Below are 27047 nucleotides of genomic sequence, written 5' to 3' on the forward strand. Positions count from 1 at the left end.
CACCCTGATCCTGGGCCAGGTGCCCTAAGTGTCCTGATTTTTCTTACCTGTGAAGTGACAGGAAAGTTGTATCTGTCTTGTATTTTATGAGGATCATACTTAGAAATGATGTGATCAGGGTATGGAACAAAACAGAAGCTCCAGAGGGTAAATACGTTCCTCATGGGAGACAAAAATGCAAAGACCCCAGAGATGTTTTCAAGAGTTCTGGCTTTCAGTCTATGGACCCTTTGAGGGGGTATGTTTTTGGCAACAGCTGGCACAACAATTCACTTACAAGAACTAAAATTCTGCTATATAGAACACAACATAGGTTTTGTCATGTTTTTAGAATGTGTCAATCCTTCAGATTCACTGATCCTCAAAAAGAATTCTGACCTTTACTTCCTCAGAGGCTAGAAAAACTTGCTATTATTTTTTATCCCCAGTGCCTTGTTTGATGCAGAAGATAATAGGTGACAGAGGAGGAGATGGGAAGGCGTGGCTGAGAGCCTGGGAGAGACAAAGAAGTGAGTGATGACTAATGATCGGTTGGTCTTATCTCGTATTAATCCCCTACTCTGTCCTGGGCTACTCTTTTTAAAAAGTGCCTGATTGATGAAACAGCTATAGAACAACTTCCAAGTAAAAGTATGCTATTCTCTTAAGCCAAAAAACACAGATTTATCTTTAAAATTTATAGCATTTAGCTCATCTGGTTATTCTTCCTTCTTCCTCTGATTAATTTTAATTCCCTCATGTGGGGAAGAGGGCCAGCTCCCAAAGAATTTTACCAGAAGCAGGAGAAGGAGAGAGAAAGTCTAAGTCACTAGTTTGTAGAACTTATCTCTTAAGAATTATGATTCATAATAAACATAGTAAAGAGGAGTTAAGACATTTCTTCACTATCTATTCCAGAGAGAGACAAAATCACCTACTGCCTTCAAAGGCATGAGAAGATTCCAAGTGAATATGTGCAGAAGAGAAAGCCAAATGTTTGCTGTTTCCTCTTGAACAAAACTCAGGACCAAGTTGAGGACAGCATCTATAATTCTTTTTAAATAATTTACTTGATAGCACAGCAGTTGGGCAATCGCCTTTCACCCGGCTGACCCAAGTTTCCTCCGCCCCTCTCAGAGAGCCCGGCAAGCTACTGAGAGTATCGAGCCCACGTGGCAGAGCCCTGCAAGCTACCTGTGCATATTGGATATGCCAAAAACAGTAACAATAAGTCTCTCAATGAGAGAGTCACTGGTGCCCGCTCAAACAAATTGATGATTAGTTTTCAGATGTGTAATCAAAGGATTTCTAACACATAATAATTATGTTGTCTCACAGCACAGCAGGTAGGGATTTGCCTTGAACGTGGCCGACCCGGGTTTGATTCCTCCATCCCTCTTGGAGAGCCCAGCAAGCTCCCAAAAGTATTTTGCCCACACAGCAGAGCTTGGTGAGCTCCCCGTGGCATACTAGGTATGCCAAAAACAGTAACAACAAGTCTCACAATGGAGACGTTACTGGTGCCCACTCAAGCAAATCGATGAACAAGGATGACAGCGCTACAGTGCTACGTTCCATGAAGAGGGAAGAGACTTTTTGGTTGTTCCCTAAAACAAAGGGACACCCAGTTGCCCTGTGTTAAGCTTGACAGCACATAGGATGCTAGAAAGTTATCCCAGGAACTCACAACTGCCACTGACTTGAACTTAGTTGCATATTTTCATTCATGAAGAAGTTACCCAGGATTCTTCTTCCTTATAGGCAACATAGCAGAGAGACAGAGAATAGGTTTACCCCGATCACCATAGTTTTACAAAGTTCAGAAGTGCTAGACTATTGGAGGAAGCTTTTTTTTTCTTTTTACAACCACTTCCTTTCTCTGAACACTCTCAAAACTTCTAGAAGGTGTAATGATCTGTAACATAGTGGTTTTCAACCAGGAACAATACTGTTTCCACCCCCATTTGTCCCTACAGACACGCGGCAGTGTCTGTAGATGTGTTCAAATGTCCCTGCTGGTTGAGGGCAGGCACCACAGATGCTGCTAACACCCTACAATGCACAGGATCCTACATCAGTACGGATACATGAGTCCTGGATTACCAACTCTGAGGCGAAACATATTCTGAAATCTCTGTGGCGTGTCTAAGTGGTGGGGAGGAGAAATCAGTGCCATGGACATACTTACCCTGATTCCTCTGGAATTCGGACTGCCTTTTGCCCCTTTCTGGCCGGTTCTACCCTAGAAATACAATCATTTCCCCAAAATCATAAGGTCAAAGCTTCTGAATAAATTATCAAAGGAATCAGCATCACACTTTCAGCACTAGCAAAGCAGCAGAACAAATACGTCATGCTATAATCTTTCCTCATATTAATGCCAGGGCTAAATAATAACCATATTCCACTCAGGGGTACTCAGGAGCATTAGGGTAGAGTACCATGCAGCTTCCCATAAATCATCCTCAGAGAAATGCAACAAGTGACCAGAGAAAGGGGACCTCTGCAGACTATTTCTGAGGATATAGAGCTCCTTTAAATAGAGACTGATTAAAAGTTTCTTTTTTCTCAAACATAGAACAGTAATCCATTTTACTTCATCACTTAAGTTATGAGAGCCTCAGATCAAGACAAGACTTCGTCAACTTGCATGTGGAAAAGGAATCCAATTACCTGTCTGCCTTGTTCTCCTTTGGAACCCTTTTGTCCTTTGATGGGACTGTCTCTTCCTGGTTGACCCTAGAGGAAGAGTTAAAATGCATTTCAGAACCAAGAAATGTCAGCTTTATTCATAGGTTTTTTTTGTTTTATTTTTGAAAGAAGATACAATGTCCAAGTACATGTTATGGGCTGAGGAGTATGAGAAAACTCTCCGTCATGGAAACACAATTATTTCAGTGGAAACAAGAGCCATGCTTCCCTGAGTTTGGAGGAGTCAGTGGTATGTGGGGGATCAGCAGAATGCTTGCTGAAGCAATGAGGCTTTCCCTACTCTACAGGAAACTTCACAACTAAACTGGCCTGGACATGACATGCAATGCTGCACCCTCAAAGGTGTAACAAGATTCCTCTGCAAGAGATTGCACAAATAAGCAATCAAATTGCAGAATAGAACCATTCCTACCAGTGGAAGCCAATAAACCAACCTATGGGAACATCCTCTCCTCCCTGTCAAGGAAAGTCAAGGTCTACCCACAACTCAAGGATGAGTGAGATGGAATTTTAGGCTTAAGTTTTACATCTCAATGTGATCATTTCAGATATAGACAGATCTATATATAAACCTTGTTGAACACCTAGTAGCCATCTACAGGTTAGCAGAAGACACATGGGAAAGATATTATGAACTATGGTGCCCCAACAAAGCTCAGAGCCCACTCAGGGCCCTACTAACTTACTGGATTTCCTGGGAATCCTTTCTCTCCACGCACCCCAGGGGGACCTCTGGAACCGGGGCTTCCCTGAAAAAAGAATAATGAAATGAGCCTGTGAGTGAGCTTATAGGAGGGCATTGAAAGGTGTTAAAGCATCCTGTATGGTTGGAGAGAGAAAATATATCCAAGTTTGTCCCTTTCTTGGTGCTGGAGAGACACTAGAAAGGTTAAGGCATTTATCTTGCATGTGGCTGACTCTGGTTCAATTCCTGGCACCATATATGATCAGCCCTCCCACCACCTTCGTCTCCACACTGCAGAAGTGATTCCTGAGCACAGAGCCAGGAGTATGTCCTAAGTACCACTGAGTGTGGCCAAAATAACACCAAAAACAAAAAAAGAAAAGGAACAGATAATATGTATAGAACATGCTTTGAATGTGGCCAACACCAGCTTGATCCCTAGCACCCCAAAGAGTTCCTTAAGTTCAAAGCCAGAAATAAAGCCTGAGCACAACTGGGTGAAGCACCCAAACCAAATAAATAAATTGCACCTTCCTCTTTCCTGGTCAGGTGCTCTCAGTCTTCCCAAGCTGTGCTGAGAATAGTTTTAAGTCTAGGGTGAGGCAGGGAAAAGGGAAACTTTCTCATGGTCTAGCGTAAAGCTGATTTCTGGAATATTCTGCAGCCATTGAAATGCTCTTTGGCTGGACTGTCCAACATGCACCCATTGGCCAAAATATGGCCACTGAGCACATGATTGGCACAAATGAGGAACAGAAGTTTTTGTCTTAATTAAGTTGAATTTATTAATCACATGTAGTGAGTAGACTGGACATTTCAGCCAGACTAACAACTTCTTGAGGGCTTGTTGAAGGTTCTAGCAACAAAGCACAGATTCTCAGATACTTTTGACCAAAGAAAGATCTGTCTCTTTTCAGGGAAGGCCTTTGTGTTTGAGTATGCAGCTGCAAGACGGACACACATGGAGGAGTGAGGGAGGAAGGGGACACCAGCCTACCCTGCCAGATCAGCCAAATCAACTCTGGCAATCAATGGGGTGATGAATGCCTCGGCCAGATCCACTCTCATCCTGCTTAGCAACTTCTGACATCTATAATCATACCTGCCATCACAGAGTTTCATAGAGAATTTTCATAGTCACTGAAAACTCAACTCTTCTCAACTCTGCCTGCCCAAACCAGTATCTTATATATAAATAGCATCACTGTCTCCTCTCTGCACCGTTGCCTTACTTGAAACATTCATTCCCCTTTCCACTTGATTATTATAGACCTTTTCACGTTTGCCTGACATCAAAGTCATCTCTAACATGTCTTCCATGGTACTACCAAGAAATATTTCTAAAATGGGTAAATTTGATAATGATTCTCATCCTCCCAACTCTCCCTTAATAAATATGACAAAAGCTCCCCAAAACATAGTGACTAATAGCCACATTCTCCCACAGGTGCTTACTAGTGCTTTCCCTCTCTTCTCACAATCTGTTGGATGTTATTTCCTTCTTCCTACACTTTTAATCCTTCTACTAGGCAGAAATATTGGTATTACCCCCAAACTTTCACATCTTCCTGCTGGTTCCTCTGTCTAGAATGCCCTTCCTCCATGTCTTGGCCTAACCAATGATGATTCATTCTTAGCTCAGGGATCATTTGCCCCCAGGAAAACATCCTGAACTCTTTTCTGAGTTAGAGGCATTTCTCTGAGTTCTCACAGAGATGCGGATGATATGGCCCCAAACACAGTCAATGTTAGATGGTGTTAATAGCTCTTTATATTTCTGTCTTCACAACTGTATTGTGGAATCCTTAAGAACCAGGCTAATGTGTCTTATCTTTGATTCTCGAGCATATGACCTGTCACCTGGCATGTAACAGGCATTAAAATTTATTTGATAAAGAGGTAGACTGGAGATAGCATAAGGTCATGAGTCAAGGGTCATGGATATTTAGTGATGTAGAGGTGAGGTAACAAGTACATCAAAAGCACAAGAGTTACTGGGGTCTTCTCAGAATCCTTCCCCATACTTCCAGAAGCCCCGGCGGCCACAAACACAGCCACATCCCCACTGCCACTATGTGTAAACTCATTCATTGGTCTAGTTCTAGGAGTTTTTGACAGATTTGTTAATGGGGAGATTCACCTAGATTTAGATTCATGACTAAATTTCAGAAGATATGCAAACCAAACCACTGAAATTCATGAGTACACTGGTCTCTGGACAAATACTCCGGAGTGCCCTTGAGAGAGGGTAGAGAAGGGGGATGAAAAGGGGGTAGGTTGAATCCCTGCCCTGCTGAAGCCTCACCCATATACCATAACTGCCTCTATAGCAATGACCCAGCTCCACTGTTTCATGGCTAATCTCCGGAGAAATACCAAACTGATGAAAATTCCAGAGTTTTCAGGCTGAGAACTCTGGGATCCTGGAGTGGGAGTGGGAAGCCTCCCCTTGCCCCACCTCGTACTTCCAGAGGCTCCAGCAGCTACACCCACATCCCACAGAAGATGCCGTGTAAACTCATATGCCCAGTTCTACAGACCTCAGAGTTCTAAAGTGTGCGGCCACAGCACCTTCAAATTCCACACTACTGACATTCCAGAAGGAGCTCACCAAATTAGATGGGAAAGGAAAATAGAAGCCAACTAAACTCAATAAACAGAAGGCTCAACTACTAACAAGCAGCTTAGTATGGCCTTAGACTAGGACTTAATGGACGCACGGGCATGGTGAGAGTTAACCATTTCACAACTTTTCTTTAACTGAAGTATTCTGTGATACTAGCCTTTTAATTGTAACAAGCAATACAAAAGAAATTATTTTGTGCCTGCTGAGAGGGCAAGCTTGGGGGTGGGATGGAAAAATGGGGACAATGGTGGAGGAAAGATCACTCTGGCGGTGGGATTGGAGTTGCAACATTGAATGGCCAACTATATTATGGAAAACTTTGTAAACCATGGTGTTTAGGTGAAATTTGAAAAATGCACATAAGTCAACACAAGTGTCAGAATGTGATCCAAAATCACTGTATCACTGTATCACTGTCGTCCCGTCGCTCATTGTTTTGCTCGAGCGAGCACCAGTAACGTCTCCATTGTGAGACTTGTTGTTACTGTTTTTGGCATATCAAACATGCCACAGGGAGCTTGTCAGGCTCTCCAAAATATAATTTAAAAATTGTGAGAGAGAAAGAATTTGCTAAGGAGGTGAGGTGAGGAGTAAGAGGACTGGTGAGGGAGAGCGGACACTGTTAGTTAGTTTGGATTTGGAACGCTGAATGACTGAAACTTTGTCGTCAACAGCTTTGTAAATCATTGTGAACAAACAAAAATACATCTAATTAAATAGGTTCAGAATAAAAATAGAGTTGATTAAAACCAAGCAAACTTATACCCATGAGAGTCAAATGAATATAAAATCTAAAAAAAAAAAAAAACCAGAAAAACAGAAGTTTTTCTGGTTTGCTATGTCATGGCCAAGTAACCTTTCCTCTTTCTCATACTTTTTCTTTCTTTCTAACACAATAAAGATAACCTCGAAGCTGCTAAAAGGGAAAATAAAAACTATTTATGTTCTGATTTAAAAAATAAAAAACATGCAACTTGGATAGTCATTATGTGCCTTGAATCTGCATAGTTAGAAATATCTGAAAATATCATTATTTCCCATTTGCTCCAAATGGAATTCAGTGGTTAGAAGTCTCATTATGGGATCAAATCAGTTGTCAGTTTTATCCCCCAAAGCACTGATAACAGCCACTAAGGCCATCTCCGCCACCAAACACTCCTAGGATGAACTGAAAAGTGTTACCTCAGATCCTGGGTCACCTCTTTCTCCCTTTACCCCAGGTAATCCATGAAATCCCTGAAACAGGACAAGGAACAGAAAATTCATATGTATATGTATATTTTCACCTATGAAACCCATGGGTATGAATGCCACACCAGAAGAAAAATGACTTACGTCTTCGCCATCGACCCCATCAATCCCATGCTCTCCAGGTTCTCCCTGAGGGACAATGAACAACAGTCAGGTGAAAGGAGGTCTTTGACTGTCACACATTTACTGGAAAATGAATCCCATCGGGGATATATCTGATTGAAAGAAACTATAGTACCTTATGTCCAGTCATGCCTCTGATTCCCTGTAAAAGAATAAATATATCTTAGTGGCATATCAAAGACAAAAGGTAGATTCAGAGACTTGTTAATGTAGAAAAGGGTGTCTCATTATAAATTGAGTATTATTTTAGTTGCTTTTAGCTATACAAACACAAAGGGATTACAGCTAATTTAACTACTGTTCAAAATTCTTTGAGATGATGAGGAAGCAGAATCAGTCTGTGGCTGAGGAAAATAAGAGGTAACTGAAAAGGAGAGAGAGAGTGAAAGAGAGAGGAATGATTGAAGAGAGAAAATGAAAGAGAGAAGAAACAGAAGTGAGAGGACATACTAGAAAATTTATAATAACATTTTCAGAAGCTTCTTACCTTCGGGCCCCTTTCCCCTGAACATCCTGCAGTGCCCTTTTCTCCTGTAGGTCCTATTTCTCCCCTTGTTCCCTACAAAGAGAAAATAAATGCCCAAAGTGACTCAGAGATGCCAGTAGGTTACCTTGAGGGTAAAACAAGAGTACGTTGCCACTCCCACTTTAGCTAGATCCACCCTCCCGCACACTTGTCTTTATTGTTTACCCCTGTCGACTTTTAGGGCTTTCTTACAGATCCAAAATCTTACAAAGAGGTAAGAGGAGTAACTGTGTTTTCCTTCAGGAGGGGGAGTCAGTTACTCAGTCACTTAACTGTCCCTACCAGTTAAACGCAACCAGAGGTTCGGAAATGATTTCATTTTCCATCTACACTCTAAGCCTCCAATAACACATGTGGGCTCTGATTTTGACCAGATCTTCCTGCTGACCCTTCTCTGTACTTGACTGATGAACCAAGCAACGTTTCTGCTAGGAGGCTCAAAGAATGTGAACACTTCTGAACAGTGTTCAGCCAAAATGCCCTGCCTGGGTATTGATGGGCGGGGGGAGTAGGGGTCAGGGAGAACCTTACCCACTTCATTTTACACATAATAAGATCGAGGCTTCCAGTCCAGGGCCAGCCTCTCCCAGAGCACCCTGCAGTGGGTAGAGGTGGGGGGCATCTTGGCATCCCAGCTCTCCCTAACTCATACAAATGTGCCAGGTTACCTGTGGGGTGTTGCCCCTACTCTCCCTGCCCACATGTCATCTTATTCCTGCAAGAAAAATAACCCATTTCTTCTCCAATTAAAACAAACACACAAACAAAAGATCAAGAAAGCACCGACTACTCCTCCTGAAGGAAAACACAGTTAACTGTGAGGGAAAACATTTCTTTTTCCATGAAAACAGTCAACAATGTGGAGTAGGGGTGGGGGGCTTTCCCACTAAAACTTACAGGGTCTCCATCCTCTCCCCTGTGACCTCTGCTGCCTTTGAGACCTGGAAGTCCCTGGGGAAAAAGGAAAAATACAGATTAGATTAACCATCTCTCTCCAGTCCTGATTTGTGCCCACAGCTGCCATTATGGGTGGTGTCCACCCTCCCACTGATCAGTTTGGGAGTCTGGAGAGAATCTGTCACCTCTTATCTCCTCACTCAGCTCTGGGCCCTCTGTAGATGGCGGTCCTGCCTTGGAAGCCCCCTGTGAATCTCAAGCCTCAAGCACAGTCCTGTATCCCCACCACACTTTGAGAAGGTGACGCAGTGGCATATCCATGGAGATCTGTGTCTTTTCTTCCCCATTTCTGAGAGCTCTGGGAAGAATATGCAACTCTCCCAACAACAAGCTTAGGGAGATGTCTCCTACAGTCACTTCTCTGGTCAGTCTCCTCAGGGGTCCAGGTTTCACTTGAGGTTTCCTTCCTCAGCCTCTCACTCAGACCCTGCCTCTCTGCTCCACAACCCGCAGGGTCCTCGGACTCTGGGAAAATCATTGTAATCCAGACATGAGCTGAGCAGTAAGAGAGGGAACGGTGCTAAAGAGAGTGTCAGATCTTAGTCAGAAGCCCAAGCTAAATGCTTCTCCTCAAAGAAGAAACATGTTTGATCTCTAATAATAACTCCTTTTAATTGGAATTGCCAATTAAAGCCCATTTCAAAAGCGCACCACAAGGACATATAATATAAATACACTTATTCATTCAAAAGGGAGCACCTATACAGCCAGGAAAAAGGACAAAAATAGGCCTCCCACTCTCAGCTTCCACCCTTCAAACTCTGACTCTCATGATAATACTTCCTTGTGTTTTTTTCCTACTTCAGAGCTTTACTGGTTATCCTCAGAGATGCAGCTATTTCCATATTTAGAAGATCCAAATCTTTAAATAAAAATATTTTGGAACTCTGGAGTAATTTTGCCTATTTTCCAAATTTCACAAATAGAATCGTATTACATCAGTGACTCGGGGTGTCCCTGTTATTAGTCACGTGCTGTGCCTGTCATCTTTGTTCAGGTTCCTGAGGGCTGGTCATCCATTTTCATCACCAGAGTGCTTTCCAGGAGCTATTTATCTGCGTTATCACCACGAACACGATCTTGTATAATTGCTTTGTTAGAGGGCTATTAATCTGCAATGTTATGCTCTTCCTTTTCGCAATTCAGTCAGGCTCTCATGCTATGAACTATAATGTGTTTTCACCACTCTTGTCCTTGTCTTCCGATCTTTCCAAACTGTCAAAAGTGGGTGTGAAAGTATAAATTGCAAAAACCAAGGACTGACAATACTAAGGGATCCTACAGAAACAGAGAGGTCATCTTGACCAGTCATATCAAAAGCGAGTCCTTAAGATGAAGTATGAAATTTGCTTGTAAGTGGATGGTCATGGATTATATCATGCTAAGTGAAATGCATCAGAAAGAGAGGGACAGGCATAGGAGGACTGCACTCATTTGTGGAATATAAAATAACATAATTTGAGACTGACACCCAAGGACAGTAAACACAGGGCCCGGAATATTGCTCCATAGATGGAAATCTGTCTCATGAGCTGGGGGAGAAGGCAGCTGGAGTAGGGAAGGGATCACTAAGTCAATGATGGTTGGAGGAATCATTCGGAATGGGAGATGTGTGCTGAAAGTAGAAAAAGCACCAAACGTGATTACCTCTCAGTATCTATATTGCAAACCATAATTCCCCAAAGTTAGAGAGGGAGTATGGGGGAAATTGTCTGCCATAGAGGTAGGTAAACGGTTGGAAAGTGGGGGTGTATATTTGGGACATTGGTGGTAGAGAATGTGCACTGGTGGAAGGATGAGCGTTGAACCATTGTATGACTGAAACTCAAATGCAAAAGTTTTGTAACTGTATCTCACGGTGATCAATAAAAAAATTTTTTTTAAAAGTGAGTCCTTATGTGAACTAGCTCCTAGCACAGAGACATTCTGTGGAATGGCCAGGGCAGTCTCACCAGTCTGAGAGAAGGAACACGTGAAAATTCAACCAGACCTGCTCAGTCCTACCCCTTCTGAGGAAATGAAGGTGTGATGGGGAAAACACAGTCACAGCTGCACGATACCTTCTCCAACTGTTGTCCTGGAATCCCACGATCTCCTCGCGGCCCTACGCACTTGCAAAATACACAGCAACAAATCCTCTCAGCAGTGTTTCCCTAGAAGAAGAGCAATGGAGTAAATAGAGCTTTCTAGGAATTTCATCGCACACAAAAAAAGCATATTCACACAAGACACTTTCCATTACATACGCTCTCTGTAGACTGGGGACTATAAAGAGAAGGGGAGCTTTGGAGCTTTGGTTGTTGATGTTTTGTTTTGGGACCTCACCTAGGGATGCTCAGAACTGACTCCTAGCTCTATGCTCAGGGTTCACTCTGGCAGGGCTCTGGGAAGGAATCATATGTATTGAACCTGGGTCAGCTGTGTGCCAGGCAAGAGATCTACCTGCTATTTGTGTTTGCTGTTTGGGTCACATCTGGCGATGCACAGGGGTTACTCCTAGTTCTGCACTCAGGAATTACTCCTGGAGGTGCTCGATGGACCATATGGGATGCTGGGAATCGAACCCTGGTTGGTCGCATGCAAAGCAAATGCCCTACCTGCTATGCTATTGCTCCAGCCCCACCTGTTATACTATTGCTCTGGTCTCACTGAGGAACTTTTGGACTTAATACTGAAAAGGAGGCTCAGGCAAGATGCTTCTTTAGTCATGGCCCAGGATATAACTTGGGAGGGTGCCCTAGAGCCCACAGGCCCAGCATGCTCCCGCTGCCCTGCCTGCTGACAGCGGCTTTTCTCTGGGATCTCTGTTGTATGACCTGTTGGGAGCCTGATGTCTATGGGAGACCATATGCCTAATTTCATGGGTTAAAACAGTCTTTGGAAATATCTTTCAGGAGTCCAATTTCATTCTTGTAACCATTTGTGTGTATGTTGGTGGTGGTGCTGGTTAGGTGGGGTGCTCCCAAACAGTGCTCAGTAGATCCGGGGTCCAGTGATACTCTGAGAGTCTAGCTTTGTAGGTCAGACTGTGGATTCAGTGTCAGAGGTGCTGGAGAATCCCAGAGCCATTTACAATGGGGAGTGGAGGTCCATGTGATGCCGGGGACCTCAATATCACCGGCCATGTGCTGAGGCCTTTGAGTGCTTCCCCTCTCCCCAGCCCCCAGTAGCCTGTGGAAGAATGGGATTTTCTGTTGAACAACTCACCAGAAACCGTGCCAGCATCGTGCCCACGTCACTCATTTCAATGTTTAGGTGAGTCCTATAATCAAAGCCTTTTCCAAACTCAAAGTAAGAAAAGTCCTCGTGAACAGCTGTGTTCAGGGACACCACCAGCAGAGCATCAAGTCCTGCCCAGTAGAAAGAACAGATGGAAAAACTAAGGGTGTAGGAGGTGGCAAAGAAGAAAAGCTCAGCACCTTCCCACCCAGAGAAGGTTCACTAAGAGGTAGAAGGACTCCCTGCACGTGACAGAAACTGCTTGCTCCCACACCACCCACTTCAAGGCAAGTTTTGGTCACAATTCCAGCAATACCACTTCTGAAAATGTACGCTGGGGGCCCAAAAACACACAGCAGAAATGCTATCTGCAACCCTATGTTCATTGCAGCACTATTCACAAGAGCCAGAATCTGGAAACAACCTGAGTGCCCGAGAACAGATAACTGGATAAAGAAACTATGGTACATCTACACAATGGAATGCTACTCAGCTGTTAGGAAAAATGAAGTCATGGAATTTGCCTATAAATGGGTGGACATGGAGAGTATCATGCTGAGTGAAATGAGTGAGAAGGAGAGGGACAAGAATGACTGCATTCATTTGCTGCATATAAAAAACATATAGTAGAAGACTAATATCCATGGCCAGGAAAACAGGGGCTAGGAAGACTGGCCAATAGTTGGAATCAACCACAAATGTGTGAGGGGCAGAGGGTATGTAGAATAGAAAAGAGACAAGTATGACAATGATAGCTGGGAATGATCACCTTGGACAATAACTGAGTGTTGAAAGTAGGTAGAGGGATGTTCCTAATGGCCTTTCAGCATCTGTATTGCAACCCACAATGCCCAAAAAGAGGGGAGAGGAGAGAGATAGAGAAAGAGAGAGAAGAGAGAGAAAGAAAGAGGGAGAGAAGAAAAGCACCAGCCATAGAGTCAGGCTAGTGGGGGGTGGGAAGATGATGTGAGGGAAACTGGGGACACTGGTGCTGAGAAATGCATGCAGGTGGAGGGATGGGTGTTGGAATACTGCATGACTAAAATCTAATCATGAACAGCTTTGTAAGGATCGATCTCACAGTGATTCAATAAAAAAGTTAAAAAAAAAGTAAAAAAAAAACATCAAAGTATCAGTTAAATAAAGTTTGTGTCACACAAAAACAATTTTTAAGATAGGACATCAAGGCTGAAAAGATAATACCATGAATAAGAAACTTTCCTTGCAGATGGCTGACCCAGATTTAATACCTGGCACCCTATATGATTCCCTAAGCCCCACCAGGAGTGATTCCTACGTGCAGAGACAGGAGTAATCCCTGAACACTATGAGTGTGGCCCAAAAGCCAAAAATAAGAAAGTTTCCTGAATGTAAACCAGTTTCTCCATTTACCACCCCTACCCAGCCCTCTCTTCTCAGAAGCCTCCAGACTGCCAGATTTGTGCTCATATCCTGAGACTCCTTTCTTTACTCAATCACTCACTAATTCCTTCAGCTGTTCATCTACCTAAGATGTGTAGATGTGTGTTTTGTTTTGTTTCAGCAAAGATGTGTGTTTAGGAGCCTGTGATTCCTAATGGTTATATAGGACAGGACTTATATTATCTCCTGCACAGACTTGCCCATTGGAGAAGTACATAAGAACTACACAGTTGCCTGGAGACACGGTAGTTCTCTGAGAGGGTATGCTGGGGGCATGAGAAACGTCAGCAAGCTCCTAGCTCAGCGTTGGGGAGTTTCTGCAGAGACCTAGTGTCTCTGCTTATCCTGATAGCTGAACAGGGGCTGGTCCAGGGAAAGAGCCCAAAGCAGAAGGTGGAGAGAGGAATTGAGTAGTGGGGATGGAAGGTTTAAAACAAACTAGTCCATGCAAGTCTTGGGAGAACAAAGCTGAGAGGCATCTGCAGAGAGATAGAAAAGTTCTGGAAGGCCTGCAAGTCTGAATGTGAGGAGTAGAGCCGGAAGGACTGGAGAGATAGGGAAGCTGGCAGTGCACTTGCCTTGCACACGGCCATCTCAGGTTCTATCACTGGCACCTGTAGAGTGCCTCCAAACCCCACCAAGACTGATCCCTGAGAAGAACCAGGAGTAAGCACTGCACACAGCTGGGTGGGGTCCCCAAACAAACAAACCAAATGAAACTAAATAGAGCTGGCATGAGAAGCAGCACAGACATCCGGAAAAGCTGGGAAAGGGGCATAGAAGGAACCCACTATCCCAACAGCAGCAGGGAAGTGTAAAAGGGCTGAGATGGGACTGTGACAAAAGACAGCATAAAAGTGGGCTGTTTTGTGGTCTCTGGCAAGGTTGCCCATGCGGGCAAAATCCCAGATGTAGATGTGTAGCTCTACAGGAAATTGCAAGCAATGCACCCCATCTGATCATTGCTGGAGTCTCTGCTCAAGGCACTACATGTTACTCTCCATTGACACCTTTTCGGATTCTATTTCAGATGCCTTTCCAGGGATCCCAGACTGTGTGGCTGTCAGGATTCCCTAGGCCCATGCAAGAGCGTCTGAGGTTAAACTCACAGCCTCACTTCTTCTCTAGGTACTTTTTAATTCACTGTTCCATCCTTTTTCCCCATTGTCCCACCTTTTGTAACGTTCACAGGTATCACTCCTGGCAATGCTTGGCCTGGCTATGTGGGTCTCATCATCCAATGCTTAGACTCAACACAGCTTGAGGGCTACTAGGGCAACATTAGGCCACGTTTGAGGATTATACTGTGCCAGGAATCATGCTAGCCTGACCTTTTCATCTATTAATTACCCATAGATATTACTCTCAATAACTGCATTTTACTTCCAGCTTTGTCTGAGACTGACATAGACTGAAAATAAATAGTGAGAAATGTCATTCATTTCTGGTGGGAATACCAACTGGTTCAGCCCTTTTGGAAAGCAATATGGACATTTCTCATAAAACTAGAAATTGAGCTTCCATTTGACCCAGCAATACCACTTCTGAGAATTCATCCCCGAGATGCAAAAAAAGTATAGTAGAAATGACATCTGCACTTGTATGTTCATTGCAGCACTGTTTACAATAGCTAGAATCTGGAAAAAACCCAAGTGTCCAAGAACAGATGACTGGTTAGAGAAACTTTGATACCTCTACACCATGGAATACTATGTAGCTCTTAGAAAAAGATGAAGTCATGAACTTTGCATTTAAGTGGATCAACATGGAGAGTATCATGTTAAGTGAAATGAGTCAGAAAGAGAGGGACATACATAGAAAGATTTTGCACTCATTTGAGGAATATAAAGTAACAGGATGGGAGACTAACACCGAAGGATAGTAAAGATAAAGACCAGGAGGATTGCTCCATGGCTGGGGGAAAAGGCAGCTCAGATAGAGAAGGGACCACTGAGTAAAGGATGCTTGGAGGGCATGCTCAGGATGAGAGATGTGTGCTGAAAGTAGACTATAGACTGAGCATGATGGCCACTTAATACCTGTATTGCAAACCACAACATCCAAAAGGAGAGAGAGTAAAAGGGAATGCGCCTGCCACAGAGACAGGGGTGGGGGGAGGGATTCCGGGAACATTGGTGGTGGAGAATGGGCATTGGTGTAGGGATGAGTACTCGATCATTGTATGACTGAAACATAAGCGCAGGGTTTGTAAGTCTGTAACTGTACCTCACGGTGATTCACTAAAAATATTTAAAATAATAATTTAAAAATTCCATGCTTTTATCTATCATGTGGAGAGAATAAAGTCAAAGGACACATCTTAGGTCAGGCCCTCAAGAAGCAGACTCTGAAAGAGAAATTTTCATGCATGTGTGCATTTATATGTGCATGTTGTCTGTGAGTAAGTTTACTGAGTGGGAGAGAGAAGACAAAAAAGGGCAGAGGAAATTGAAGGCAATGATATGTCACAATAAAGTTTTCACCTTGACCTTGGTCACCTGAGACTCAGTCACCTAGAAGTGTGAACTGTGGTAGGCCTGACCCATTTGAAGCAGGCGTGCTGATCTTGGGTACTACTGTCCTTATTAGCCCTCCTCCTACTCCTAGGGGAGACGTGGAGCCACACCGCACTACACTGGAAGTTGTAGGCCAAGGTTGAGTCAAGGACACATGTCAGAAGGACCCAGATAGAGGCTCTGGTCATAGAATTTGCAGTAGTCGGAGAAGAAGATAGGGTTAGTCAAGAGAGTTGGGTGGGCACTAACAGACTTTGCTGTAAGTGCTCAGATAGATCCCAAAATCTAGAGCCCATCATCTTAAGTGATGGGTCATGACTAACAGAATGTGGAAAATGCAGCAACAGAAAAAGGTTTACAGATGCGCAATGATTAAAAAAATGAATTAAAAAACCAGTTGTACCATGAATCTGAAGTACTTCCAGCCACACTGTAGCACTGTCATCCCACTCTCAGTAGCTTGCCAGGCTCTCCGAGAGGGATGGAGGAATCAAACCCAGGTTGGCCTTGTGCAAGGCAAACACCCTACCTACTACTGTGCTATAGCTCCAGCCACATTATGCTCACTGAATTTCCCCGGGCAGGAAAAGGTGCTGAGTGGAAACCAGTGAAGAGCTTGGCTGTAGAGCACTAGTTTTCAATCTTTTTGTACCCGCTGGCCAGTAATGTCCTGCACACAGGTCCTCAGACATACAGACAAGGCAACAGAGCAGTGCTTCCCACCATCCCACACCCCTGAACCGGCACCAGTTGCAGAGTAGCTCCAGAGATCCTGGATGAACAGATGCTTGTTGAACACATTCCATGCTTCGCGTTGAAATGCGCCGCTCTTACCTGCTGCCCTGAGCTCGTCAGAATATTGTTCGAGCATCATGGCGTTTTCATCCCCAAGACCATCTGAGAAAATGAGCAGCACCTAGAGGGCGAGAAAGGCAGAGAGCAGGGTGAAGTGGTAACAAAACTGACCAGTGGAGAGGGAGGGGCCTTGGGTGAAACACACTAGGGCTGGAGGTTGGTGTTTTGCCAGCGATATACCTGTCCTTGGGATGAGGATATATTTCCAAACATATTCCACAGCGACCGCAGGAACTGCACGTTGAGATAACTGGGACCGGCCACAGTGGCTGGCAGCAGCAGGCGGTTGAATAGGTTCTTCTGGTAGATAAAGAACTTGGCAGGGTCTTGTTGATCACTGTTTACATTAAAGGCCATGGCCACCTGCATCTCGGAGCCTCCCCCGCAGCTCACCCCGCTGATGGAGGAGATTTCCTCCAAGATGTCTGGGAGAGCTGATTCCAGCCGGGGGTGGCCGTCCAATAGGCGCTGCCCCGGCACGTGAGTGGAAATGTCAAAGCCAACCACTACATTCATGGTACACTCTGGAGGTCAAGGAGAAGGAGACAAGATCAGCATGAGGACAGCAGCAAACAAAGACAGATGGGGCAGGAGCAGGTCACACAGTGAGGGCCAGGGGCAGATGGAGCTTCAGACCCAAAAGCCTGTCCCAGAGGAAAATACTGGCTGCTCTAAGAGTAAAGAACTCATGGGCTTCCTCTACCCTCTGCCCCCAGTCCAACAGCCACAGTTTCAGATACAGCAGAATTCATATATTCCCAACATATCACAGATCTAAATTGTCCTTAGAGATGGTCTAGTCCAAAGGTCACAGACGCAAATGCCTGCCAAGGCCAGGTGGGTTATGGTGCCCGCAACGGATGGGCAGGGTGGGAGAAAAATGAAGAATGAACCAGACTTCATCAGGTCCCTATTCAGATATGGGGGCCTAGTATTGCCAGATCATCTGAGTTTTTCTAAGCAAAGGCTGAAATCCACATTTCTAAGGTAAAATCTCCAGTCTGTTCCCAGTGGCCACTCATTCAACACACTCTTGGCACCAGCCAGGAACACATAAATCATTGCGAGTCACCATTTGGTCCCCCTTGTCTTCCCCATCGACTTGTTTCCCACAGGAGGAGATGCTGCTCGACAGCAGCGGGAGGAAACCTACCTAACTTTCTGAGTCCAGGCCCAGCACTTCGCCTACCATAGTAACCTGCCTCCAGTGGGTACCCCAAAATGATGCGTGAGCTTGGAATGAACCACACACTGAGTGAAAGACGTGACTTCCCTTCTGTCCGCTCTAGAAAAATGAGCTGGCAAGGAATTTCCTCAGGTCGCTGCTCCCTGATGTGCTGTCATCCCAATTCCCAAACGGAGGCCATGAGCCCCAGCCCCTGGTCCACTCTTGTTGGGGAACAGTTTTTCCCCCATGTGCCCAGACACGTTGCGCACCGGGTCCGGGCAGACATGGGGCGAAAGGATGACGAGCATGCAGAAAACCAACTCCAGGAGATAGCCAATGGCCACTCACTTTATTGCCAAAGACCCATATATTTTATAGAGGGTCCTGGTTTACAAGGATGGTCCAATCGCATAAAGTTTAGCATTACTGACCCATCACCTTTCCAACTCTGCTTTGCCATGGCCCAACCCCAAATAGGGCTAGATGCTGCAGTTAGTAATGACTCGCTAAGGGTAGGTGACAATTCTTGGGGGGTTGGGCGAGACTCAAGGCAGGACACCTGCATACCTGCTGCTTGTCAAAATGTGCTCAGACACTCCCTACTGGGTCGCTATGCAGGGGCGGGTCTTTTCTGCTATGCTGGGGGGGGGGGGGAACAGATCTTATCTGCTCTGGCACCTGCTGTCGTGTTCCACACACTCTCACTGGGGCAGAATGGTGGCAGTCCTGGCCGATGACTCTCTATTTCTTCACCTGCTTTCCACAAGCTGCCTGCCCCCAGCACTCACTCAGAGCACCCTCCTGGCTTTTTCAACCAGTCGCACTTGTGGTTCGGGAATCTAAATCATGCTGGAAGAGCTTCCCTGTGGCATTTTGCTATTAATGCCACTGTTTAAAGCAGACAGTGCTACAGGCACAGTCACATGAGCAAACACACACACACACACACACACACACACACACGCAGTCACACACAGAGTCCCTTACAACAGCATTTCTCAGTGGGGGGTGATGTAAGGCTCCCAGGGTACTTCAAAGGGGCCACAGGTCAAAATCCTATATATGAGCTGGACCCAGCATGAGATCAGGGGGCCACAGGACAGGACAGGCCACAAAAAAGGACAAAAAGGTCAGAAGGGAGTCAAGGCTGGACGAAGGTTGAGAAACTACCACACAAGGCAAGTTAACATATTTAAGATGTGAAACTGCCAATTACCAAATGTTCCTTTGACTTATTTCCTACTGGAGGCAAGGCATTGTCTTCAGACCCTCGGAATTCATAAGGAGGAGACGGGAGATGAGGTATAGGTGCAAAAAGGAGCACAAACAGCAAACGACAGTGAGGGGACAGCCTCTGCCCTACTTTCCTGGTCTCCGAGTGATGCCAATTCATCCCACACACAGAGGACAGGTGCATCCTGACCCCCACACCGTACAAGTCTCTGCTCTCCTAGTGCTCACCTGCACACACCCTGGGGACCTGAAACATCACCAGTAATGAGGGAGGAGCCAAGGGTAAAACTTGCTGTGTTTTAGCATATTCCCAGTAGCACACCCTCTTTTCCTACATTCAGCTAATTGAGCATTGTTCTCTTGTCTTCAGTTGCTCTTATCCAGAAACACTTAAGCCAGGAAGACTTACCACTCGGCTTAACAGGCTGGCAGATTTCCCGGACAATTCTCTTTTTGTGTTCGACAACATTTAATTGATCAAAGTTTTCCAAGACGGTTATTTTATCGAAATCCCCTGTTAATGGAAGAAACTGGTCTTTGGGATGATTTCCGACGCCCAGAACCAGGATGCGGATTTTCAGGTCTTTGAACCGTTGAACTGCCTCTGATATATTCTTGTTGGGAGGCCGGCTTGAGATCACCACCAAGGTCTGAGGGACACCTGCCTCTCTTCTCCCACCTTTGTCAAACATATATGCCACTTGGTTAAGGACAGCGTGGATGTCAAAATCGAAGTTAGTCTCCTTCTGGCTTTGGATTTTAGCTATCCACAAGGCTTTTGTGAGAGAGTCGCTCAAGTTGATAATTTCACTGTAGTGACTCTCAAAAAGGGCCACTCCAATTTTAATTTTTTTGGACTGAAGATCAAACATGTCAGGTAGGTTTGACAATAAAGTTTTGATTTCAGAAAACTCTGTGGCAGATACTTCTCTGGAGTTGTCACAAAGGAAAATCACATCGGCTACTCCATCACAGACTGCGGGAGAAAGAAAATGAACCAAATGGATTTCTCAGAGACTGTTCTGTCAATTTTCTATTCACTCTAGTACTTAACTGGCTTTGCTACACTATAAGTTTAACAGCAAACTGAGATACAGTCACAGAAGAGAGAATCATAGACCCTCAAAGAAAAATGAAAGGGCAAGAGCATCAGCGGCCTGATGGTGTCTTCAGGCTTCCTAATACCCCCAAATTGCCGTTGTGTCTTTGGCCAGACCACAACAACTTGGGACCAAGTTTACCAAGAAATTAAATGGCCAAACATTAGGTATGTGGGAGCTACACCCACAAGACACCTCTGACTCAGCTATACAAGCTCATTTATTGGCCTTATTTCAGAGACCCATACATAAATCTTGAAAGAGATCAAAAGCCACAGTTAATCTCAGATCTGCACATGATTGAAAAGACTGGGATAAATCAGAGGGGGGCAGATTGGTCTGGTGGCCTGCCCAAGCAGAGTCCCGAGCAGCCACTTTCTTTCACAATCCAAAATTGCCGCCATACCTCCAGCTTGACTCCACTGTCTCAGGACGGACCTCACCAAGATATAATCTGCTAAATATTTTGGTATGCGGGTTTTGTGACTGAAATCTCCAGACTTTCTTGAGGTCAGGATGGGGTACCTCCCCTCACATCCCTGTACTTCTGGAAGCCTCAGCAGTCACATTCACACCCCAAGGATTCCACCCAATTAAAAAGCTACTCCAGCATTGCCATCCTAATAAAAATACCAAATACCCTGAACAAACACCATGACCTCTTAGCACTTAGTATCACAAACCATAATGCATGAAAGGAAAAGGAGAAAGAGAGAGCAAGAAGGAAAGTGCCTCCCATAAGGGAGGCTGGGGGTATGGGATGGGGAGTTAGGGGATGGTGGTGGGCAAACGGGGGACATTGGTGGAGGGATGGGTGCTGGATCATTATATGACTGAAACCCAACTATGAACAGCTTTGTAATGATCTATCTCACGGATATTCAATTAAAATTTTTTTTAAGTAATGTGGAGTTCATGCCCAATTAAATCAGCTTAATCAGTGGCTGAATAAATAGCAGTACTCCTACATTGCCGGCAGAGCCTGGCAAGCTACCCGGGTGTATTGAATATGCCAAAAACAGTAACAATAAGTCTCACGATGAGAGACGTTACTGGTGCCCGTTCGAACAAATCGATGAGCAATGGGATGACAGTGACTCCTACATTAAAAAAACAAACAAAGAAAAGGGAAACTAGTAAGAAAGGGAATGTTAATAGTTTGTTTCAGAATTTAGTTATTTACATGATTTAGTAAAAAAAAAAGATGCTGCAAGTTAGTCAGGGAGAGAGATTAATGGTTTGGAATGTATTGAATACATTCACTGTAAGGCAATTTAAGAGGTAATTATATAAAGGTTAGAAATCCTTTCAACATGTACCCAGACTGGCACACACACTCAGGGTAAAGTAATAGTGCTGGTGGACTGTAACTAGCTCTCCTATCACTGCCAATGCTACCACTTTATATTTATGTTGAGCATTACCATTTTATATACTTCTGGCACACAAAAGTAGTTAATATTCATGACCTGATGAAAAATTGCTCTAATTTATAATATAGAAGTAGTATGCAAAGTGATTTACCTTACAGGACCCAGTTACTATGCAGCAAACTGGTGCCTGTACTGCCAGTTCCTTCCATGGTTAATTCAGAATTTTATTTCTACTGCAAAATTTTGTCTGTTTTTAATAATATAATAATTTAAAATTTTAAATTTCAGAGGACAGTTTCCAAGAATAAAAGACATAGGATCATCCCCCTAAAGTTGAATATGAATTTGTCTCATAACCAAGAGATCATAGTGTATTTAGTTCCAGCCCTGATCCACCTTAGCATCTATTTCCAAGTGGTAGTCATGGGAAATAAAACAACATTTGGATTACTATCAACATATCACAGATTAGGTACACTAGAGTGTAGACTAGATTCATTACTTTAGTAAACAATAGCCCTAGTGGTAGATATAATTCCGTTCAGCAAAAAAAAAATTTGCTGATCCAATATGGGAATGTGGGTGGAGGATGATTCATTTTGGGTTGGGCAGTTTACAGGGATGGGGAGTAGGTTTTAGAAAACCCACTGATTTGTATTGAATGCCAAAGTAGACCTCAAACTTTTAGAAAGTAAGAGAAGAAGAAAAGGGAGAAGAGAAAATGGTGGGCAGGAAAAGTGAAGAAGCAAAGAATGAAGTGAGTTGGTGCCTTCCTTTCCTTGTTGGGAGGACTGGGCTGAGACACAGGAAGTAATCTGCCTTGGTAGTCTCTGAAGATCCAGTGGCAAATCACCTTTTCCTCACTCATGATATGAATCTCTACATTGCAATGTAGGGATATTTTCCTCCCTGGGATCACCTTAGGCCCCTTCCTTCCATATTCCCAGTAGCACTCCCAATTTCCCTACATTCAGCTAATTTATTATTGTTCTCTTCTGTTCAGTTGCTCTTATTCAGAAAAGTGCATTAAGATCATTTGGGTTCCCCACAACCCCACAATATGTGTAAAAAACCCATTAGGATTTTAAAAAGAAAACAACCGATTTTAACCATGAGTTTGACCATTTGCATTCATTCTAAAACTCATGTCCAGAGTCTGATTGAGTCTGTTAAGCAAATGAGCAACATAAGTAGCTGTGAAATGAGGGGAGCTGAATGTGATTCTAAGAAAAGTTTTCTGTCAAGATCTAGGTAGAAAGCAAGACAGCAAGGAATGTTACTCAAACTTCCTAGCAGACAATGCATATGGTGACAAGAAAGAACACTTAGATCTTGCTCAATTATTAAATTTCTTTTAAAATAATGAGAAAAGTGTCTTGAGTAATAGTCAGCTCATGTTACTCAGTTAATAGGAATCAAAACTTTGAATTTATGTTTCAGTTGAACTTTCATTGCCACCCCTATAGAAATGTAAAATCACAACTCACCTTCTGATGAAACTTCACACAGTTCTTCTTGGAGACGCTGGTAAATTTTTTCCAATTCTTTAAAATCACTTACATGAATGGCCTTTTTTTTATCTCCTGCCATAGCCTCAAGTTCATCTTGCTTAGCGTCTTTTACACCCACTGCATAGATGGTGATGCCTCTGTCCCTTAATCTCAGGGCTGTACTGTTAAGCTCCGTTTTGTCATGGGATACCCCATCAGTGATGATGATCAGTATCTGCTTCACATTTCGCTTGATGCGGCTGCCGTATTCCTCCGTGAACATCATATTTGAGTAATTGAGAGCCTTGGCAGTATAAGTATTCCCTCCACTGCTCTTGTATTGCATCAGATTATCAATGATGTCTGACTTGCTGGAGTATTTATTAAGGTGGAAAATGACCTCAGGATTATCTGAGTATTTGAGAGCTCCAAACTGAACCCGGTCTCTGCCAACATTTGCTCTATTCACCAAGTGTATCGTTAGGTTAATCATGCTTTTTTGCTGATCTGGATTGATGCTGCTTGACTGGTCCAGGACAAACACAATGTCTAGCATGTCCATGTCTTTACAATCTGAAAAGAGAAAGCAAGCATCAAAAACCCTGCAGTGAATCTACACAAGCCGCTGGAAAGGGAGAGAGCAAGACAATATTGTCCAAAATCAATGATATTCCAGAGGTTGGTCACCCATTCACTGGACAAAGGAAGGAACCAGGCTTTAGAAACATTCAACTGGTACAGATTGTATTTGTACTTTATTTAAAAGACTATGTCATTGACAGATCTTTGTTCTAATAAATCATTCTACATTGTTCTAATGAATCACTAGGATGAGCAACACCTTTTGCTAAGCAGGTTTTCAACAGAAAAGAAATGTCTGAGGTGATTCAGTGTCAATATAATGGTAATGCCATCCAGACTTGGTATTTGAGGGTATTCTAAAAGTCTAGTATTTTCACCAATTTTTGCTGTTGTTTTTGTTTCCATACTTATCCGGCTGTGTTTAGGGTGTACTCCTGGCTCTGCACTCAGAGATCATATCTCACAGGCTTGGAGAACCATATATCATGCCAGGGATTGAACTCTGGTCAGCTGTGTGCAAGGTAAGTGCTTGACCCACTGTTTTATCTCTCTGGCCCTGGGGAGGCCTTTCTTAAAATGTTTCATTAGTTAACAAGAATTTGGGAGTCATTATCATTTTGAAAGAAGAAAAAGACTTGGAGAATTTACAGAGAAGTTTTATCAACTTCCAGAAACTTTGCACACTTATTTAAAAGAATGGCATTTATAGGAGGTGTCTTCAGAGGCCTGAGAGATAGTGCAGCCAGCAAGGTGCTTGTCTTGCATGAAGATGACCTGAATTCAACTCCTGATACCCTATATGGTCCTTTCACCACCACCAGGAATGATCACAACCATTGCTGGTTGTGGTCTAAAACCCAAAATAAATAATTAATATGTAGGTCATTTGTTTTTTAAGTTCTCTTTGTTACCAAGAACTACATAAAACAAACTTAACTAACACTTTGGTTTGTTCTCTCGCTTGTATCCAAATCACAGACAACAAAATTGGCTCAAAAGCACAAGCATTTTTATAAATTTATGCCAAGTCATCATTCAAAATTAACAAATTCAAACTCAAGTTTGCTTAGTACTGCAGTTCATCAGATTAAAATGAGCACCCCAGGAAATAATGTTTTTAAGGAACAAATTAAAATGTACCCATGAACAAGAGAACATAAAATATGTAAGTTTATAAAAGTTATTAAGATGGGACCAGAGTGACAGTACAGCGAGTACTATTTTTCTGCATGCAGTTGACCTAAGTTCGATCCTTGGCATTTGGTTCTCCGAGCACCACCAGGAATAATTCCTGAGTTGCAGAGTCAGGATTACCCCCTGAGTATTTCTGGGTATGACTAAAAAACAAACCAAAAAAAAGTTAGAAAGAAAAACATGAACAAAAAGAGACATTTTTGTCTTTCTTGGAGGGTAGGGGTCACACCCAGTGGTCCTTAGGAGTTACTTCCGGTTCTGCACTCAGGAATCACTCCTGGAAGTGATGGGCGACCGTATGGGATGCCAGGGATGAAACAAGGGTGGGCCATATTCAATGAAAGTGCCCTACCTGTGCTGTAGCTCCAATCCCTCTTAATCTTTAAATAGCTTTCTCCTATGGTGAAAGGTGTGCACTTAGGGGAATGAACTAAGATGAAGATGCATTTACGTTTTTAATTATTTACTACTTAACAACGGTCATAGCTTGTCAAAGAATGATTCTGAAAAACTTATTTGGGATGAAAACACTGAATCTGGGAAGTCTCAGTAGGCTGGTATGAGAGATCAGAGTTCAATATAAAATTTGGCGAACTCCTTAGAACAGATTTCAAACCACCTAAGTCAGACCATTTTATTGCCAGACTGGCTGACAAAATTGTTCCACTGGAGTATTTTCTAAAAGTCATTGATTTAACATAAATGTGACCATTTCTCTCTCTCTTTCTTCTTTTCTTCCTTCCTTCCTTCCTTCCTTCCTTCCTTCCTTCCTTCCTTCCTTCCTTCCTTCCTTCCTTCCTTCCTTCCTTCCTTCCTTCCTTCCTTCCTTCCTTCCTCCGTCCCTCTTTCTTTCTTTCTTTCTTCTTTCTTTCTTTCTTTCTTTCTTTCTTTCTTTCTTTCTTTCTTTCTTTCTACCTTCTCCTCCTCCTTCCTTCCTCCCTCCCTCCCTCCCTCCCTCTCTCTCTTTCTTTCTTTCTTTCTTTGTCTTTCTTTCTTTCTTTCTTTCTTTCTTTCTTTCTTTCTTTCTTTCTTTCTTTCTTACTTTCTTTCTTTCTTTCTACCTTCCTTCCTTCCTCTTTCTTTCTTTCTTTCTTTCTTTCTTTCTTTCTTTCTTTCTTTTTCTTCCTTCCTTCCTCTTTCTTTCTTTCTTTCTTTCTTTCTTTCTTTTCTTTCTTTCTTTCTTTCTTTCTTTCTTTCTTTCTTTCTTTCTTTCTTTCTTCCTACCTTCCTTCCTCTTTTTCTTTCTTTCTTTCTTTCTTTCTTTCTTTCTTTCTTTCTTTCTTTCTTTCTTTCTTTCTTCTTTTCTTTCTTTCTTTCTGTCTACCTTCCTTCCTTCCTTCCTTCCTTCCTCCCTCCCTCCCTCCCTCCCTCCCTCCCTCTCTCTCTCTCTCTCTCTTTCTTTCTTTCTTTCTTTCTTTCTTTCTTTCTTTCTTTCTTTCTTTCTTTCTTTCTTTCTTTCTTTCTACCTTCCTTCCTTCCTTCCTCCCTCCCTCCCTCCCTCTCTCTCTCTTTCTTTCTACCTTCCTTCCTTCCTTCCTTTCTTTCTTTCTTCCTTTATTTTTTCCTATTTATCTATTTATTTTGGGCTCACACCTGGTGATGCTCAGGGTTACTCCTGGATCTGCACTTAGGAATTTTTCCTCGCAGCTTAGGGGACCATATGGGATGCCAGGGATCAAATTCGGGTCGGCCCCACACAAGATAAATGCCCTACCTGCTGTACTATCACTCCGGCCCCATTGTGACAAAATTTTAACACCAGAATCCACCTAGAGCCCAAACTCAAGAGTCCAATCAACCGTTGACTCCTTTACAGAGTACCAGCGAGTCAGCAGCACCTGTGTCTCAGCCTGAGGTAGGTAGCTACTGGGTCACTTACCGTGCAGCGCGCACACCTGGAAGATGAGCTGCTTTTCGATGCTCTCCAGATGATCAAAGTTCTCCACATAAAACACTCGGCTGCTGTCCCCGCTGATTTCCTCTAGTTCCTGCTGTTTGGCGCCGTACGTGCCCACAGAGAAGATGATCACGCCTTC

At 43.5% G+C, this 27047-nt stretch overlaps 1 protein-coding gene across 1 annotated transcript in view; it reads right to left on the reverse strand.

The window, feature by feature from the left end:
- Positions 1–27047, reverse strand: part of COL6A5 (collagen type VI alpha 5 chain) — a 95303-nt gene that overhangs the window by 53562 nt on the left and 14694 nt on the right. The window contains exons 5-19 of the mRNA XM_055135047.1: positions 26891–27043; positions 23233–23808; positions 19682–20248; positions 17052–17395; positions 16851–16932; positions 12067–12209; positions 10920–11012; positions 8800–8853; positions 7864–7935; positions 7492–7518; positions 7338–7382; positions 7185–7238; positions 3378–3440; positions 2653–2718; positions 2168–2221 (exon numbers count right to left, since the gene is read on the reverse strand). Coding sequence (XP_054991022.1) covers positions 2168–2221; positions 2653–2718; positions 3378–3440; positions 7185–7238; positions 7338–7382; positions 7492–7518; positions 7864–7935; positions 8800–8853; positions 10920–11012; positions 12067–12209; positions 16851–16932; positions 17052–17395; positions 19682–20248; positions 23233–23808; positions 26891–27043 — 2393 coding nt within the window. The remainder of the gene's footprint in view (positions 1–2167; positions 2222–2652; positions 2719–3377; positions 3441–7184; positions 7239–7337; positions 7383–7491; positions 7519–7863; positions 7936–8799; positions 8854–10919; positions 11013–12066; positions 12210–16850; positions 16933–17051; positions 17396–19681; positions 20249–23232; positions 23809–26890; positions 27044–27047) is intronic.

This window comes from Sorex araneus, chromosome 4 (genome assembly GCF_027595985.1).
Source record: "Sorex araneus isolate mSorAra2 chromosome 4, mSorAra2.pri, whole genome shotgun sequence".
Taxonomy (NCBI): Eukaryota; Metazoa; Chordata; class Mammalia; order Eulipotyphla; family Soricidae; genus Sorex; species Sorex araneus.